At 41.8% G+C, this 18,084-nt stretch overlaps 1 protein-coding gene across 1 annotated transcript in view; it reads right to left on the minus strand.

Annotated features, from left to right (window-relative positions):
- Positions 1 to 6,152: 6,152 nt before the first annotated feature.
- LOC126253082 (proton channel OtopLc-like) overlaps positions 6,153 to 18,084 on the minus strand; it is a 153,818-nt gene continuing 141,886 nt past the window's right edge. The window contains exon 10 of the mRNA XM_049954181.1: positions 6,153 to 7,044. Within this exon, the coding sequence (XP_049810138.1) occupies positions 6,558 to 7,044 (487 nt within the window). The 3' untranslated portion in view covers positions 6,153 to 6,557. The remainder of the gene's footprint in view (positions 7,045 to 18,084) is intronic.

Raw genomic sequence — 18,084 nt, forward strand, 5'->3', positions numbered from 1 at the left:
AACTCTAGGCATAATTTTTGATTTAACTAAGGCGTTTGATTGTGTTGATCACAAAATATTGCTCCAGAAGTTGGACCATTACAGAATATGGGAAGTAGCTCACAATTCGTTCACCTCTTACTTTAGCAACAGATAGCAAAAGGTCATTATCCACAGTGTTGAGAATGGCTGTGATGTGAGGTCTGAGTCAGGTTCGGTCAGATGGGGGATGCCCCAGGGATAAGTGTTGGGGCCACTCCTGTTCCTTATTTGTATAAATGATACGCCCTCGAGTGTTACGGGTAACTCTGAAATATTTCTGTTTACTGATGACACTAGCTTGGTAGTAAAGGACATCGTGTGCAACATTCACTCGGTTTCAGGTAGTGCAGTTCAAGACATAATTTCACGACTTGTAGAAAATAAACTAGCGCTAAATCACAGTAAGAGTTAACTTTTACAGTTCCTAACACACAATTCGACAAAATCCGACGTTTTAATTTCACAGAAGGGCATATGACTAGGGAAACTGAACAGTTCAAATTTCCAGGTATTCAGGTAGATTGTGAACTGTTGTGGAAAGCCCACATTCAAAGATTTAATTTTGCCATTTTTACTATTTGAACGGTATCTGAAGTAAGTGATCGTTCGACACAATTAGTCTACTTTGCTTGTTTTCGTTCACTTATGTCGTATGGTATTATATTCTGGTTCAGAAACAGGCGGTTCGGACAATAAGTGGTGGAAGTTCACGAACCTCTTGTCGACCCCTGTGCTCCAGTCTGGGTATTATAACATTGGCCTCTCAATATACATATTCTTTAGTGTCGTTTCTTGTTAACAATGTCAGCTTATTCCCATGAGTAAGCAGCTTTCTTTCAGTTAATACTCGGGAGAAATCCAACCTGCATTTGGATCGCACTTCCTTAACCCTCGTGCAGAAAGGTGTGCAGTATACTGCTGCATCCATTTTCAATAATCTACCACAAGAATTCGAAAATCTTAGTAATAATCCACGCGCTTTCAAATCGAAACTGAAGAGTTTTCTCATGGGTCACTCCTTCTATTCTGTCGAGGAGTTCCTTGAAAAATTAAGCTGATTCTTATGTTTTATTGTTGACTGCGTTTACTTAAACATATGACTTGACTTTTTTTGGGTTCATAAATATTTTACTTTTATCTGATACTACTTTTACGGTGTAATTTCATCTACTGACAAGTTCCGTGACCTTGGAGATTTGCAATTACTCACAACGCTATGGTAATCTGTATGTCATACAGCCTATATCTCATCTTGATTCCATAGTGGCCGTAGATTTTGTTCCTCGATGCCTAGATCTCACTAACCTTTTTCGTCTCCTGTGGAAGTTCTTGGACAAAATTATTACTTCGTATCTTCTACCCAACAGCTCTTAATGACGTACATTATCTCTCCACGTAGTGACCTTACATAGATTGCCTGAATTTCACAGATGAACAATTTCAAACGACGTGAACAGTAAAACTATATATAATCAATAAGAGCGAAGACTGGGCTTGATCGACATGTACGGTAGTAGTAGTAGTAGTAGTAGAGGGGTTTTGTGGGTGCACGACAGCAAGGTCTTCAGCGCCCTACATGTACGGACCTTACGTGATAGTCGGATTTGTGGCAGATAGGTTCACTTGATATAACAAACTTTGCTAGCTGTGGTACGTACATTAACATCCATTCTTCAATTGTTAAATACTAGTTAATTTATTAGACTCTCTGAGGACATTCTCTGCAGAGAATACGCCAAAAACGTGGAAACTTTTGCTAGGTGTCACATTAATGAAATCGTTATGCATTGAAGTATTCATTTAAACACTGCACATCCAGGGTAAAACATCCTTAAATACAGCAGATGAATGATCTCTTACCTCTTTCCAGTTTCTTAGCTTCAAGAGGTAACTGGTTGGATTTATATTTCCGTTTCGGGTGTGTAATATGCATATATTGGAAATTTGAAAACAAACAATACTGAGTTTACGGTATCCATATATAAATGCCCCATTTGTTGTACTTACGTCAATGCTAACTAGTAATAAACGGTGGAGAATGACAGGGACGTATTATAACAAATCAGGCTTAACATCCATTTACAAAAACATCTGTATACACACGGAATCTTTCTGTACACAATAATTTATTCACTGAGCTGAATAAGAAATATTTACAAATTAGACATTTTATACATATTCATGAATGATGATTGTAGGAGCAACTGCTACCACTTTGACACGACAGTGTAGAAAAGATCTGGAACAACGTCAGGTAGTTAAATACACACAACTGTTCCATCGACACTAAAACAACCAATACCATGAACTCGTTTGCTGTTATGGAAATATACTGCCGAAATAAAACAGAAAACTGATTGCTTCAGGTGTTCAGGAATTTGTGTCTGCATTACTAGCCGACTGAAAACGAGTACAAAAAATAAATTGCTGCGATGTCTCCAACAGGTAGAGTAAAATGAGAGTTCACAGACTCAGCACATCATGCGCATTATAATGCAATGGCTGTTGTAATATTGTGCCCTGCTCGCGACGTAATAGCATACTACTTTCCTTTCCTATCGAAATATCAAGAGTTAAAGATATGATTTAACCACTGAGTCAATGAACTGCTCTGCAAGTCAGCGAATATGTACGCCTAGGATAATGAGAGCGGCGTAGCATTATCATCTGTATTTTGTTCTATATAAGTATGCGCGCTCGTCTTTTCTTTCTCTTTTTTAGTCGCGTGCCTTTCCGACAGCATCTTACTCTATCAGACTCTTATTTCCTTCCATTTTGTTCAAATGAACTGAAATTGTATTCCTGTTAGGAATTCGTTTGATTGTACCATTATTATCGTCAATTGCGATTACTGATATGACTTTACTATGAAAACTTTTTTCTTTCGCTCCAGAGTCGGGATAAGATTATTATAATTTTTACGTATTTCGCCGAAATACGCAAAAATTCTTTGTTATGTGCAAAACTGAGAGATTAATCCACGAGATGTCAGACGTCTGTATAAAAAGCTTCTTTCGTTAAATAATAATTGTTTAGTTTGGCATTTCTGATTTCATTTCATAGTAACGATCATCAATCCCCAATTTATAAATGTTACAGATTTTGCTCTACTACATTTTTTCTCACGATGCCAACGCGATACCCACAAAATTAAATTAAACTATTCTGAATTTTCTCGCGAGGCGAGAAGACAGTAATTTCCCTGATATTATATAAACCCAAACTAAACGTTTTTCAGCATGCCACGTGTCTACCGACCTACACTTCAAACAATAAAAAAGGTAAAAAAGATTAGAATTAACTAAGGAGTGAAGAGATTTTTTTTTACGTAGTCGATAATATCGTGCGCATTTTCGGACAAAAAATAATTTTTATTATTGAGACTAAGAAATGGCGTGTGTGCGCGTGTGAAATATTTAGGATCATTTTACTTTTCATTTAGTAGATTTCCTTTTAATCAATTATTTATTTTATTATTAACAATTATTATTATTATACTAATCTTCTACAATTATTGCATTTTGCAGTAATCTGCCGAAATAGACTCACTATCCCACACATTTAACAAAATATGCTGTATTCTTAACAGCTCATTGAATTAACTGTGCTCATCATATATTACATTTAGCGTCGCCATTAGTGTGATAACAGTGGTCGTGCAAATGACCTTTCATCCTTGATCAGCTGGTCTGATATGATTTCCTCGTAGATGTCCTGAACTATTTCTCATGAATAGTGTAATAGATACTTCACGGCCGATTCATTATCCCAATCCTTTCAATTGACTTACTACTCCGTCTCTAATAACAGAGACGTTAAAATCAAACAAGCCTGCTGTCCTTTCCAACATTGTCACGGCACAACAGAGAGCAACAATAGGAAATTCATTCTTCTTATTATTATCACTCGAAACTTGGACACGTGCCACAAAGTTGGTGCGTTCATTTTGGAATTATGGTGGACTATTTTCTGTTAATCTGTACAACAAAAGAAAGGTCGAAAACCAATGGTAATCGACGCTGGACGTTAAGAAATGTAGTAAAACTTACTCCTTTGACAGTATCGCTTTATAGGCTATAGGTTTATTTATGTACAAAAGGAGGAGAGATTATTAACTACATAATGGAATTAGTTTGCAGTTACGTGGGTGGGAATGTTGCACTTTTTCTTCTGCAAGCAGTCGTATTTGTTATAGTCAACAGCAAAATATCCGACCGCACAGATTTGAAACAAATGTAATGGAAATTAGTATCACATTTTAAACATAAGAGAATTAAGTATGATGTCTGATATGACAAGTAGATACGTACTATGTCATATGTACTGAAAAAGTGTCAAAACCTATAGTAGTATAGAATCTGTGATAATATAGAGCCACAATGACAGTTTCATTTTGCACTTACGATTGATCTATGTCTTTAGCTTCCATTGACGATTAGATGATTGTAAATAATTACAACAAAATGAATCCAAAGTAACAAAATCGTTTTTACGTTTTTCTGAAAGGAAGTATTCCATTTCACAAGGAGGTATCATCATTAGAACTATCCGGAAAATCCCTTAAAACTATTTGTATGATATGACACTATGAGAAAATGTCGCCTAACAACTAATAAGTGTGCTGATAATTTTGTTATAATGAATTAATATGGATATGAGTTGTATGCATGTATGTCATGCAAACAGATTTGTCTTGCTAACGTAAAATTCAGCATCTGTAAAAGCTATTTCGTACCGCACTCGATAAGAACTGTAGTTAAACTGTGAAACATTCATACTGAATCTAAAGTAGAAATGTGCTAATTAAAAAATAATTTTACGTAACTATTCTTTCCGTGAAATTAGAATACACTCCTCTCTTAGAACATTCTTTTCGTTGTACGTCGCTTCTTTGTATTATCTCTCATGGAATACCACACAGCCATCTTTTACAAACAAGTGGATGCTTTTTGCATATGCTGCTTCATCATACAAATACATTCGAAGCATGGGACCAAAATTTTAACTCAACTTTGCATCTTGTTTAATAACGACACCACGCTGGATTGATAATTCAAATTCCACCATTGCGAAAGAGCAGCAATATGTACCATTAGAATACTTCGTAAACATTATTTCGAAGAAGTTACAACGATTTTTGCATGGCAAACGTCGGCTTGTAGCAAGCGGAAGGCGAGACAGTTCATATGTGCGAATCCTCATTTCTATCATGCGAATTTTGTTTAGTGTACAATGGAAGCTAACTGGTACACGTGTGAATCCATCCATGAACGTAGCACGACTACGAATCTGTTTTTAACTCAAGCAGATATTTACGATTTCTTAATTAAAGGCGATGTCTTTCTTGTACAATAGTGTGTAAGAGTTAGTAAGATGATACAATCATCCACCAATAAAAATGTAAGGAGTTTTCAAATTAGCCGTTAACATTACAAAACGTTTCTTATAGCACCTGGCATAAGGCGACTGAAATCTCTTGTGTATCTGGCTACTTTTCGTCCGCGCCAACTTCCTTCATTGTCCATGTCTTCCATAAAAGATTTCACTAGTCTAAGTCAGTTTATACGATGATGCCAAACATCAAATCCGTATACGAAGCTGGACTGGGTGATCCTTTATAAATGACCTGACCGTTCTGATAATCCTTTCAGTGTTCTAGAGACTAATGTGTTCCCAAATTCACATAGTGGTTCCTTTTATGTTTAGCTGTGTAGGCGCTTCCTAGATAGCTGAATGACGTATTTTCCTTTCACCATTGAAGGATAGTGTATGAATGTGGTACATCGCATTTTCATATATGTTTGTTTAGAGATTACACTGAGTTGTCCTAGTTTTCAAAATTTTTTTTTCGACGTGGCGTATCTGAAGAAGATCATTTTTGTCCCGAACCATATCAGATATATGATCATTATTAACAGAATGAGCCGCATCAAGAAGGGATTACTTTCTTAAGTAATGTTAGTGATTTGACAAGTTTGTTCGTCGTGGTCTTCTACTCCTGACGTCAGGTTTTATTGGACATTTTGTGGATCTCATACTGTGAATTTGAAATTATGTTCGAAGTAATATTTCATCGTTAATGTATTATCGTAAATGGATACTTAAAAGAACTGAGATGTGCTGCAAGGAAATTTAGTGTGTAAGAAGTTTATTAAAAGAAGGCACAGTCTGAGATATTAAGGACATGATAATTTGGCACTGGAAGAAAGTGTGGACGGTAAAAATTGTAGAGTTAGACCAAGAGTTGAATGCAGTAAGCAGGTGCAAATCGATGTAGGTTATAATAGTTATGTAGAGATGAAGAGGTTATCACAGGGTAGACTAGCGTGGAAACTGCACCCCAGCAGTCTTCAGACTCATGATCACAAAACAATAATGGCTGATATGAACATTCAAAAACATAATTCAAGGCTTCGTTCGTTTAGGACCATTAGATCCGGTTTCCTCTTCGTTGCACCATGGTGCACCACCTCCAGGACCAAATACCCGAGGCGGATCAAACGATGACGAGGACCGAGCCGAGCCCGGCGCTGCCATTACTTTCTGACCGGCAGCCTCATCTTGTAGGCGCTCTTCCAGATCTCGCAGAGGCAGACGGTAGAATGGAAGCGGTAGAAGACGGCCAGTGGCATGGCGACGTGCGTGATGATGGTCCACACCCAGAAGCCGTAGAAGCGCAGCTCGACGGGGTGGAAGTCCGCTCGCGAGTTCTGGAGGCGCGACACGGCCCAGAGCGCCATGTTGGTCACCAGCAGGAAGGTGACGAGCTGGCGGCCGGGCTTGGCGCGCGCCTGCGCGGGGTTGCCGCACCGCCGCCACCACGCGTCCAGGATGAACACCGTCTGCAGCGTGGTCTGCAGCAGCGCGCTCACCGACATCACCACCACGCCGGGCGCCGCGTCAGCACCTGTGCCGGCCGAGAAGTAGCCCGCGATGATGGAGAAGAGCGTGTACACGTACAGGCCCGTCTGTGCCGTCACCAGCAGCATGTTGTCCAGCTCGAAGCGCCGGCACGTGTCGTATCTGGTGAGAAGTAAACAGTCCCGTCACATCCTAGGGGGAGACTCATTTATTCACAAATGCTTTATCAAACTGCATGTACAGCATGTATGCACACTGAAGTGGCGAATGAAAATGTGTAGCAAGGGTATATATACCGGGTGATCAACAAGTCAGTATAAATTTGAAAACTTAATAAACCATGGAAAAATGTAGATAGAGAGGTAAAAATTGACACACATGCTTGGAATGACACGGGGTTTTATTAGAACCCCCCCATATTGCTAGACGCATGAAAGATCTCTTGTGTGCATAATTTGGTGATAATCGTGTGCTCAGCTGCCACTTTCGTCATGCTTGGCCTCCCAGGTCCCCAGACCTCAGTCCGTGTGATTATTGGCTTTGGGGTTACCTGAAGTCGCAAGTGTATCATGATCGACCGACATCTCTAGGGAGGCTGAAAGACAACATCTGACACCAATGCCTCACCATAACTCTGGACATGCTTTGCAGTGCTGTTCACAACATTATTCCTCAAAATGGCTCTGAGCACTATGGGACTTAACTTCTGAGGTCATCAGTCCCCTAGAACTTAGAACTACTTAAACCTAACTAACCTAAGGACATCACACATATCCATGCCCGAGGCAGGAATCGAACCTGCGACTGTAGCGCCTAGAACGGCTCGGCCACTCCAGCCGGCCATTATTCCTCGACTACAGCTATTGTTGAGGAATGATGGTGGACATATTGAGCATTTCCTGTAAAGAACATCATCTTTGCTTTGTCTTACTTTGTTATGCTAATTATTGCTCTTCTGATCATATGAAGCTCCATTTGTCGGACATTTATTGAACTTCTGTATTTTTTTTTTTTTTGTTCTAATAAAACCCCATGTCATTCCAAGCATGTGTTTCAATTTGTACCTCTCTGTCTATGTTATTCCGTGATTTATTCAGTTTTCAAATTTATACTGACTTTTTGATCACCCGGTATATATATATATATATATATATATATATATATATATATATATATATAGAGAGAGAGAGAGAGAGAGAGAGAGAGAGAGAGAGCAGAGATGTTTGAGAGTCGACAACGTCTTTCGAACCACATAGTTTTGTTTGATAAATGTGCAGTGTGTTGATCTATCAAGGTTATACACTGCATGACAAAAACTCAGGAAAAGGCACTGGATATGACATTAGCCAGTAGCTGCTCAAAGCTGTGCAGTAATTTTGTCTTCATACAACCATGGTGGATGTGAGGTCCTGATGACACTTGTTAATGTTGGCAGTGATCTGACTCAAACAAGACTGTCAATAGCTAAGTATGGATTTGTGGAGACAACTTGATGTATCTTTGCCCAATACTGCTGATCGTTCTCTGCAGCTGTTTACACGTTTGGAAATGTGTCGTGATTGGCTTCGTACCATTTCATTTGTGCTGTGATCAGCAGGGCACTATTTGGTTTGAATTTTATGGCGGCGCTGCCTGGCAAGCCAACTGGATGATATAGAGGGCACTGTTGTCCTCATCTCGACTCAGGTGGATGGCGATGAATCTTCTACAGGACAACAGCCAGCAGGCTGGCAGACTCCACCAACTGTGACTGCATTGTGTGCAGGGCACTGACTGACTTCATGATGCAGACTTCCATGTGTCAGGGATGCAAGCATGGAAAACTGCTGGGTTGCTTCTGTGGCAGTTATGTGTATTTAATATCCTATTGGTAGAATCTTGTTCATGCCTTCACTGGCATTTCCTTTGTAACGTCTGTAATTAAGGTATTCCCCTAGCTGACCTAGTGCTTGGGGGTTATTTTGTCTTAATTTATGGCTCAACTTGACTAACAGAAGCGATCAATTGGTAGAGCACAACATGAGGTGCAGAAGAAGATGAGATGTATTCAGCCACAAAACTCTTCAGCTTCTTCGATTCCTCGACTACTCTTCAACATATACAACGATTGTACCCAGATTAAGAAAATCTAGGATGTACGTCTATGCCTTCAATGGCTGGGGCACTCTGCTGGATGCTAGAATACATGGGAATTCAGAGAATCTAATTAGCAGATGTAGCAGCTAAGGAGGCATGTACTGATAATCTAGTCGTTCAATTTGTGGTCCCCTCATATGCTATCACCTCTTTGGCGAGGTACAGAGTCATGTGTAGAAGCAAACAAGAGTTGCTGTAAGTAATTGATGTTAGAATGTAGATAATAAAATCAACAAATCATGTGTGGCGTACCTTCTTCTGGTCACACAGGCGAGATGCAATCATCTTCACTCGACTACATACACTGTCCGAGTACATGTATTTAGATAGCTATTAGTGGATATTAACAGGACATATGTCGACTCTTCGCCTTATTACGGCGCGAACTCTGCTGTGAACACTTTCAATGATACATCTGAATATCTGTGGAGGAATGGCAGCCCATTCTTCCTCAAGAGCAGGAACGATAGAAGGTAAGGCCATTCGACGTTGGGAAAAGTTCCGAATCGACGTCCTCACACATCCCAGAGGTACTCCATTGGGTTCACGTCCGGATACTGGGTAGGCAAGTCCATTTCAGGAGTGTTATTGTCCACAAACCATCGCCTCGCAGATGATGCTTTATGACAAGTTGCACTGATAGGCTGATACAAAGAATTGTAGCCTCTGAGCTGCTGCTCTACTGTATACAGTTCACAGTTCTGCAAAATGTGTTCAGACTTTCCCACATTTAGCTTTCTGTTAAGCGCAGTTAGCAGACCGAGTTCTAACAACTAAGAACATTCCAATAAACACCATTTCTTCCATACACTACTGTTTGCACTACACGTAATGGCAAATAACTTTCTCCATGCCCTCAGATCCTTCCATCGAATTATCACAGGCTATATAGTGACTCATCTCTGGAATACACTCGTTGCCAGTCAATCCACTGTTCTGTGGCGCTGATCTGTACACCACTCCAAGTGTCACTTATCACTGGCTACAAAGATCCATGGCTTATGAGGAGCTGTTTGGTCATTGTTCCCCATCCTCTTTAACTCTCCATGCACAGTCATTGTTCTAACTTGTCCGTCAATACATGAGGTCTGAGTGGTCTCAGTTTAGCTATGGTTGTTTGTTCGCGTTTCCAATTCACAATGTCATCACCAACGGCCGACTTGGGCAGCTTTACAAAGGTTGAAATCTCCCTGTTGTGTCTGTTACACAGGTAACATCCAATGACTAGCCCAGTGTAGGAAGTCACTATGCTCTTCTGATCCACCTAGTCTCCTGTTATTACTTCTCTATTGACAACATAGTACTCACATCCTCCTTGTATAGAGGGGAATGCGCCTCTCGTGACATCTAGTGGTCAATTCCGTATTACATTAAGGTGTTTTGTTCACTTTTGATCAGACACTGTGTAGAACACAGTCTGATGATTGACGTAATGTTATATTTAGACAAGAGAGCAAAGGCTAAAACACCTGCTGAACTATCCTCTATTGCATCAGATATCAAGGGATTCAGGGTTCTCTGAAATGTTCGACTTGGTCTGTGTAATATCGGGAAGGAGTTTATAATGTGTTGTCAGGGTAGCTGACTCATCCAGCTTTTTTTCTAGTGATCAGTTAGCCACATATTACTACGTCCTTATTTTAAGTTTCTTATCTTCTCGTTTTCCAACAGTTTTAAATCGTACAATAATAAAACTACCGACTTTCACAGTTTGAGTAATGGTGTGATTTTGAGCGAGAATGGAAGTGAGGGCATGGGATTTAATTATTTTTTCCAGCAGTAGGCGTTTTAACCACTTTCGTCTGTATTTTAGAAAGAGGGCTAATAATTCCACAGTTGAGCACACTCGCCCATCCACGTACACATACACATATTCTAGTCTGCGAGACGACTAGATACAACCAGGTACCATTCTGCATCCAAATTCTATGGTTTGAATTCTTCATGAGATGACAGATGTGAGTAACTGCGTAATAACTGTTCTTCGAGAACGGATAAAGGATGTTATTCCGTATATGTAGACAGTGACATAACTGAGGGAAATGAGAGGGTGAAATAATGTATCAAAACGTAGTTTCACTTTCAGAAGCACCACAATGGTTCCCTGACTTGAAATTACAATCTAATAAGGGACATAATGTCTAATTTTTCGTTCATTTATTTATTGCTGACGTATATGCTGTTGCCTGTTGCCCAACTGTCACCTCTCGAAGCGCCAGACGGGGATATGATTGCCAGGTACGGACGATGCTTGTGGGGTGAATACCCAGGATGGATAATAACAAGCGGCACTGCTTTTCAGTTTTAGTACTGAAATACAAAAGGCTAAAGGAAAATAATCTTAAGTAAACATTACTATAGACGCATGCTCAAAACAAAATGTATCGACTAGGCCACAAACGAAGCGGTTCTTGAAAGAGCAGGTGAGAAGAGAAGCTTCTGGAATTTCATTGTTAAAAGAAGAGTGCAATTTATAGGCCATCTATTAAGACATAAAGGACTCCTGAACACAATCATAGAGGGATATGTCGGGGGGAAAAGACCAAGAGGAAGACCACGACTGAGGTACATGGATCAAATCGTGAAAGACGTGGGATGTAACACCTATAAAGAAATGAAGAGAAAAGCTGAAAGACGCACAGAATGGAGACACGCTGCCATTGTAGATGTTGCAAACCAATCCTTGGATTGACCACTACAGAAGAAGAAGCAGCTCCTTGTTTCTCTCGGTTAAAGCTTGATAGCATTGCAAGTAGACGATTACAATTTGTTATAGTAGCTGGGGGCTAAATTGTATCAGCTTTATGAAACAGAAACATATGAAATCGTGTCACAGACAGTACAGACTTACATGGTGTAGAGCCAGAGACCACAGGGAAATTGGGTGGTATTCTGTGCTCTTCAGCGGTGAGTTTCTTTCATGTTTGTGGCCGTCAGGTCGCCACCAAAGTGACTGTAGACAACCTTGTAAAAGGTCACAAGAAGCAGCGATTCTCGAGACGCATACCACTACAATTTCTTGAGTCACGGTGCGGAGAGCACGGTATCCTGCAGAGTAACACGCGATCGTACGCCCGTGGAAACATGAGATGTATTCCAGCAGAAAAACTCTTCGTGTGATCCGACTCCCTGAGCGACCTCCAACCGATGCTACGCTTGTAAGCAACAGTGAAGTCATCCAGAACCCTGGACGTCCTTCTGTGTCTACAATGGCTGGGGAAAGAGTGCTTGTTTGTTACTTGTTGAAGGCATGCCGAACGCACGCCACTATATGGCTAGAATGGTAAATCCTGTTTTCACACCTTTCATCACAAGAGAGCGTATTCCAACAGGGTAATGCGTGATCCCACATTACCGTTCACACAAAAAACGCCTCTGAGGAATGTACGGATTCTTGAGTGGCCCGCCCAGTCCCCTGATTTGTCAGTATGTCTAGGATGCGATGGGAAGATGTTTATCTTCATACCAGGCTCCAGCCATCAATCTGTGAACCGACACAGTATGCGTTTCAGGCATTGTAAGGAAATACTCAGGATGACATTTTGAGGGCATTTGCTTTCCTGTCACAAAGCAAAGAAGAGTTTATCCGTTTTAATCATTGAATACCCGTTATGTGATGAACATCTTCTCGAAGTCAACATCTGACTGATGCTTCATGGTGTAACACGTTCCATTTCCGTCAGTGTGTTTTACCATGAGCATGAAAACAATGATGCCGAGTGCTCTCAATACTATTATCGTCACTATAATCTTCCCTTTTCGATTTAATAACATAGTAAAGGCACCGAGGTGTACGAGGTAACTAACGAGACTGACAACGCAGCGAGCGATCTGGCATCGCTGCATGGCTCTACTTATATAGACTGGTGTGTCCATCCCCTCTAGATGCTCAGTACGAGTTTCAACTTCGTACAGCCATCACGTGATTTTTGAGAGCGCCATCAGTGAAGTTGTGTTTTTGTTATGTGTTAAGGAAATACAACAGTGGAATTTAGAGCAACGTTATGCCACCAACTTTTGTGTTAAGCTTGGCGAGTCCACGAGTGTGACCTAGTTCAAACAGACCTGTCGGGAACATTTCTCATCAAGGGCACAGGCTTTTCGCTGGCACAAATCATTTTTGGAAGGTCGAGAATACTTTGGAGGTGAACCTCGCTGAGGGAGTCCTTCAACTTGAAAAACCGTCGAAATAGTCGAACGCGTGCGTACTTTTGTGAGATCAGGCCCACGTTTAAAAATAAGGATAATGGGCGACCTATGTGGATGCTGAATCATGATAACGCACCATGTTACACGGCCACTTCCATCACTGAATTTTTGGCCTCTAAAGGTATTCCTCTTGTTTCACAGCCCCTCTATTCACCTTATCTGACTCTACAGAACGTTCAAAAGTATGTGACCGACATGTTAAAGGCCCTTCCAGATGACACCTTTCAGCGGTGCTGCCAAGACAGGTACTGACGAGTTCACCGGTGCATAACTGCTGAAGGGAACGACTTTGAAGAAGACAATATTGTTGTCCGAAAAAATAAAAACTTTCGTGGATAAAAAATCAATCTCGTTACTTCCTTAACACACCTCGCATTTGGCCAAACATGCCAATAAAGAAATTTTATGTTGCTCAAGAATTTCTTTTAATTTGGCTATTTGATGGTCTCGACCGTAAACGGCCAATCGGAAAAAGTTGTTTTCTTCACTTTAACTTCGTTTCACTTAACTAGTAATATCGTAGACGGATTACGGAAAACATAACGGACCGCCGTTAAACAGCTTCATAGCGCTATTTACACATAAAGTACTAATTATGGGAACAATCAATTTACAGAACAGATAGGTGTGAAAATGAATTTGTTTTACCACTGTACAGTAGCTGTGGAAGCAAGCAAAATTTAGCAAATTTTAGTTCAGTTCGGAGAATCGGCGTCGATTGTAATTACTGCATTGCGGGAACGCGAACACTTGGCGGGAAAGCGTGTGAGTAAATTCCATACGTGAACGGAATTCTGTAGCGACGCCAAGTGGGAACGGCTGCCGAGTTATTGCCGAGGTGTTTGTAGTGGCGGTGTTCGCTTCATTTCCAATCTTGCCGCCGTTGGCGTTAATTACGATCGGACAATATTGGGATTTGGCAAAACTACGCGTTGCTATGAACTCGAAGTATGCGGTTAACAACATTACAGCCTGTTGGTGCTATCTCGAGTCACGTACTCGGAGCACTCAATGTTTCTGTGCTATATTCAGACATAATAGTAGACATTACGCAACTGTGTCACCGTGTTAAAAGCATTCGGTTTCTAGCAAGTTTTTATCACAAAGTTTCTATATTATTTGCGATCCGAGACTGCTAACTAAAAAACTTGTTACTTACACAGATATATAGTACAGTACTTCACTAAGTCCAAGATGTTACTACTATGGATAGGGAGGAAAAATTAGTTTGAAGTTGTGCCACTCTTATTGCATTCACAGTCTTTTGGCTGCACAGTCAAACCATTTCCTTCTACGCCAATATCTTTATTTCTCCAGGGCAGGAATGTTTAAATCTGGTCAAATATTTAACAATCTCTTTCACCATGCAGGAATTACCTACAAGTTTCCTTTCTTATTTGCTTGCTCAGTATTTGATGAAGCAGGTAAAGCAAGTGAAAAGTTTTATTGATATCATACAGGTGAACTGTGGTCTGCCTAAGAAAGAGAACAAAACGATTGTTTCACTTAGAAAGAAATATTTCTCGAGTTCGCTAAATGCATAATCCGTTAGGAGCGAAGTTATAGTCCTTATCCTTCCAAATTATTTATGCCTCTTGTAGTTTTCGTAAAGAGGAAGTTTCCCTACACTTTTCCGACTAATCTGATATTCAGTGTTTAATGATCTCGACGTAGGCGGTACGTTAAAGCAAACCTGTATTCTCATCTGCCCGTGCGAGCCGGTTTGCGGACACAGCTCTGCACTGAGAAATCGGCAAGCTCACGGCGAGGAATCGAAGGGAACGAGAAGGGGAGGTGAGGAGGAGGAGGAGTCGGAACAAAGCTCAATACGAGAGACTGTTGTCAACAAGTCTATTCTATAGAGGCTAATACACAAAGTGAATTATCCTGACACCTGGCTGAAAATGACTAATAAGTTCGTGGCACCCTTCATCGGCCGGCTGGGGTGGCCGAGCGGTTCTAGACGCTGCAGTCTGGAACCGCGCGACCGCTACGGTCGCAGGTTCGAATCCTGCCTCGGGCATGGATGTGTGTGATGTCCTTAGGTTAGTTAGTTTTAAGTAGTTCTAAGTTGTAGGGGACTGATGACCTCAGATGTTAAGTCCCATTGTGCTCAGAGCCATTTGAACTAGCCCTCCATCGGTAATGCTGGAATTCAATATGGTATTGGTCCACCCTTAGCCTTGATGACAGCTTCCACTCTAGCAGCCATACTTTCAATCAGGTGCTGGAAGGTTTTTTGGGGAATGGCAGCCTATTCTTCACGGAGTGCTGCACTGAGGACAGGTATCGATGTCGCTCGGTGAGGCCTGGCAAGAAGTCGGCGTTCCAAAATATCCCAAAGTATCCTACAGGATTCAAGTCAAGATCCTGTGTAGGCTAGTCCATTACAGGGATGTTATTGTGTGTAACCACTACGCTACATGCTGTGCATTATTAACAGGTGCTCGATTGTGTTGAAAGCTGCAGTCGCCATCCTCGAATTGCTCATCAACAGTGGGAAGCAAGAAGGTGCTTAAAACATCAATGTAGGTGTGTGCTGTGATAGTGCCACGCGAAACAACAAGGGGTGCAAGCCCCCTATGAAAAATACCACCGCCTCCGAATTTTACTGTTGGCACTACACATGCTGGCAGATTTCGTTCATCGGACATTCGCCTTACCCACCCCCTGCCATTGGGTCGCCACATTGTGTACCGAGATTCGTCACTCCACACAACGTTTTTCCACTGTTCAATCGTCTAATATTTACTCTCCTCACACCAAGCGAGGCGTCGTTTGGCATTTACCGGCGTGATGTGTGGCTTGTGAGCAGCCGCTCGACCATGAAATCCAAGTTTTCTCACCTCCCGACTAACTGTCATAGTACTTGCAGTAGATCCTTATACAGTTTGGAATTCCTGTGTGGTGGTCCGGGTAGATGTCTGCCTGTTACACATTTCGACCCTCTTCAACTGTCGGCGGTTCCTGTCAGTCAACAGACGAGGTCGGCCTTACGTTTTTGTGCTGTACGTTTCCACTTCACTATCACAGCGGAAACAATGGACCTAGGGATGTTTAGGAGTGTGGAAACCTCGCGTGCTGGCCGGAGTGGCCGAGCGGTTCTAGGCGCTACAGTCTGGAGCCGCGCGACCGCTACGGTCGCAGTTTCGAATCCTGCCTCGGGCATGGATGTGTGTGGTGTCCTTAGGTAAGTTAGGTTTAAGTAGTTCGAAGTTCTAGGGCACCGATGACCTCAGAAGTCTCATAGTTCTCAGAGCCATTTGAACCAATCCTCGCGTACAGACGTATGGCTCAATGACACCCAACCACCTGAGCACGTTCGAAGTCAGTGATTTCCGCGGAGCGTCCCATTCTGCTCTCTCACTATGTCTAATCACTACTGAGGTCGCTGATGTAGACTACCTGGCAGTACCTGACAGCAGGGAGCACCTAATATGAAAATAGTATGTTTTTGGGGCTGTCCGGATAATTTTGATCACATAGTGTAGTTCTACGGAAATGTAACGCTTCACAGTGGCTAACTAATACCTTTCATGGTGAATTTGTTTCCTAAAACCGCTGCACTGATGAGAAATGGCAATGAAATGAAACTTAAATTTCTTTTAAACGCTGAGGGGAAGAGTGTGGGGCAGCTAAGTGCGAAACGTGATATTTGTCTCGAATGATTCAGCCTGATGATTAATGTCGTTTTCGGATGAAGGTAAAATTGAATTCGACATGTATTTCGTAACTATTTATTTCACACGTTAAACATAGAAACACTACACATCAATTAATACGAAGATTGCCCAGAAAGTAATGCACTGCATTTTTTTTTCTCAGCCGAAAACAATGGTACGAATGCGAAACGTTATGTATGCAGTATTCGAAGTCTCCTGAGAGTGCGCACCAAGTTTCCGCCACTTCCGACAGGTAACGTAGCTTCAGGATCGTTTCAAAATGGCGTCTGTAGGTGATGTACGTTACAAGCAACGTGCCGTCATTGAATTTCACTGCAGAGAAAGAAACTGTGGGGAATATTCACCAACGCTTGTGCAAAGTCTATGGAGCATCTTCCGTCGACATAAGTACAGTTAGTCGCTGGGCACGGAGGGTGAGGGCATCAGAAGGCGGTTCGGCGGAGCTCCGCGATTTATAGCGGTCGGGAAGCCATCCACGGCTGTCTCACCTGGTGGCATGTTGCAGCGAGTTGATGTCATTCGCGAGGACAGACGCATTACGAATCGGCAGTCAGCGCTGCGTCTGTCAATCACACAAGCTCCCAAAAACGGCTTGAAATGTTGTGTGACATTGTTGCTGTCTATGGGGGTACTTGTTTTTGTATAGGTGTGCTGCCATCTGCTTGGCAGTATACAAATACCATCTCGTCTTGTTCCCGACATGAATGCCGGATCATTCTGCTGCTTACAGTAGCTGAGACAATCACACAGCCTGCAACACGCAAAGAACACACGGCACGTGGTCGGAGGAACTTCCATTCGTCAACGCCATCTACCGTGGAAACGACGCATTTCCGGACACAGTTCAGAGGATCTTTTTCCCTCCATTGCCAGTCAGGATTCGTCCCAGCAGTTTGTCCATTTTATTAATGTCCACCCGGCATATTGCTTCCTACGACGTAAGTACGCTACCTGACAAAAACCGTGAAGTATTCAGAAGGGGAGACGGAAACGCAATGACTATTCAGGGGTTGAGGGGGTATGCGAAGTTACTTCAGTGGTTAAAAACTAGAATAAAATGTACAAAGGACTTGGCAGTAAGAGCCCACTAACCATTGTGACGGTGCACGTCCTGTGGTCTGGGTGTATGTACTGATTCGGTTGGGTTGTGTCTTCACCTGAGGTAAGCTGGCCA

The sequence above is a fragment of the Schistocerca nitens genome, chromosome 4 (assembly GCF_023898315.1).
Source record: "Schistocerca nitens isolate TAMUIC-IGC-003100 chromosome 4, iqSchNite1.1, whole genome shotgun sequence".
Classification (NCBI taxonomy): Eukaryota; Metazoa; Arthropoda; class Insecta; order Orthoptera; family Acrididae; genus Schistocerca; species Schistocerca nitens.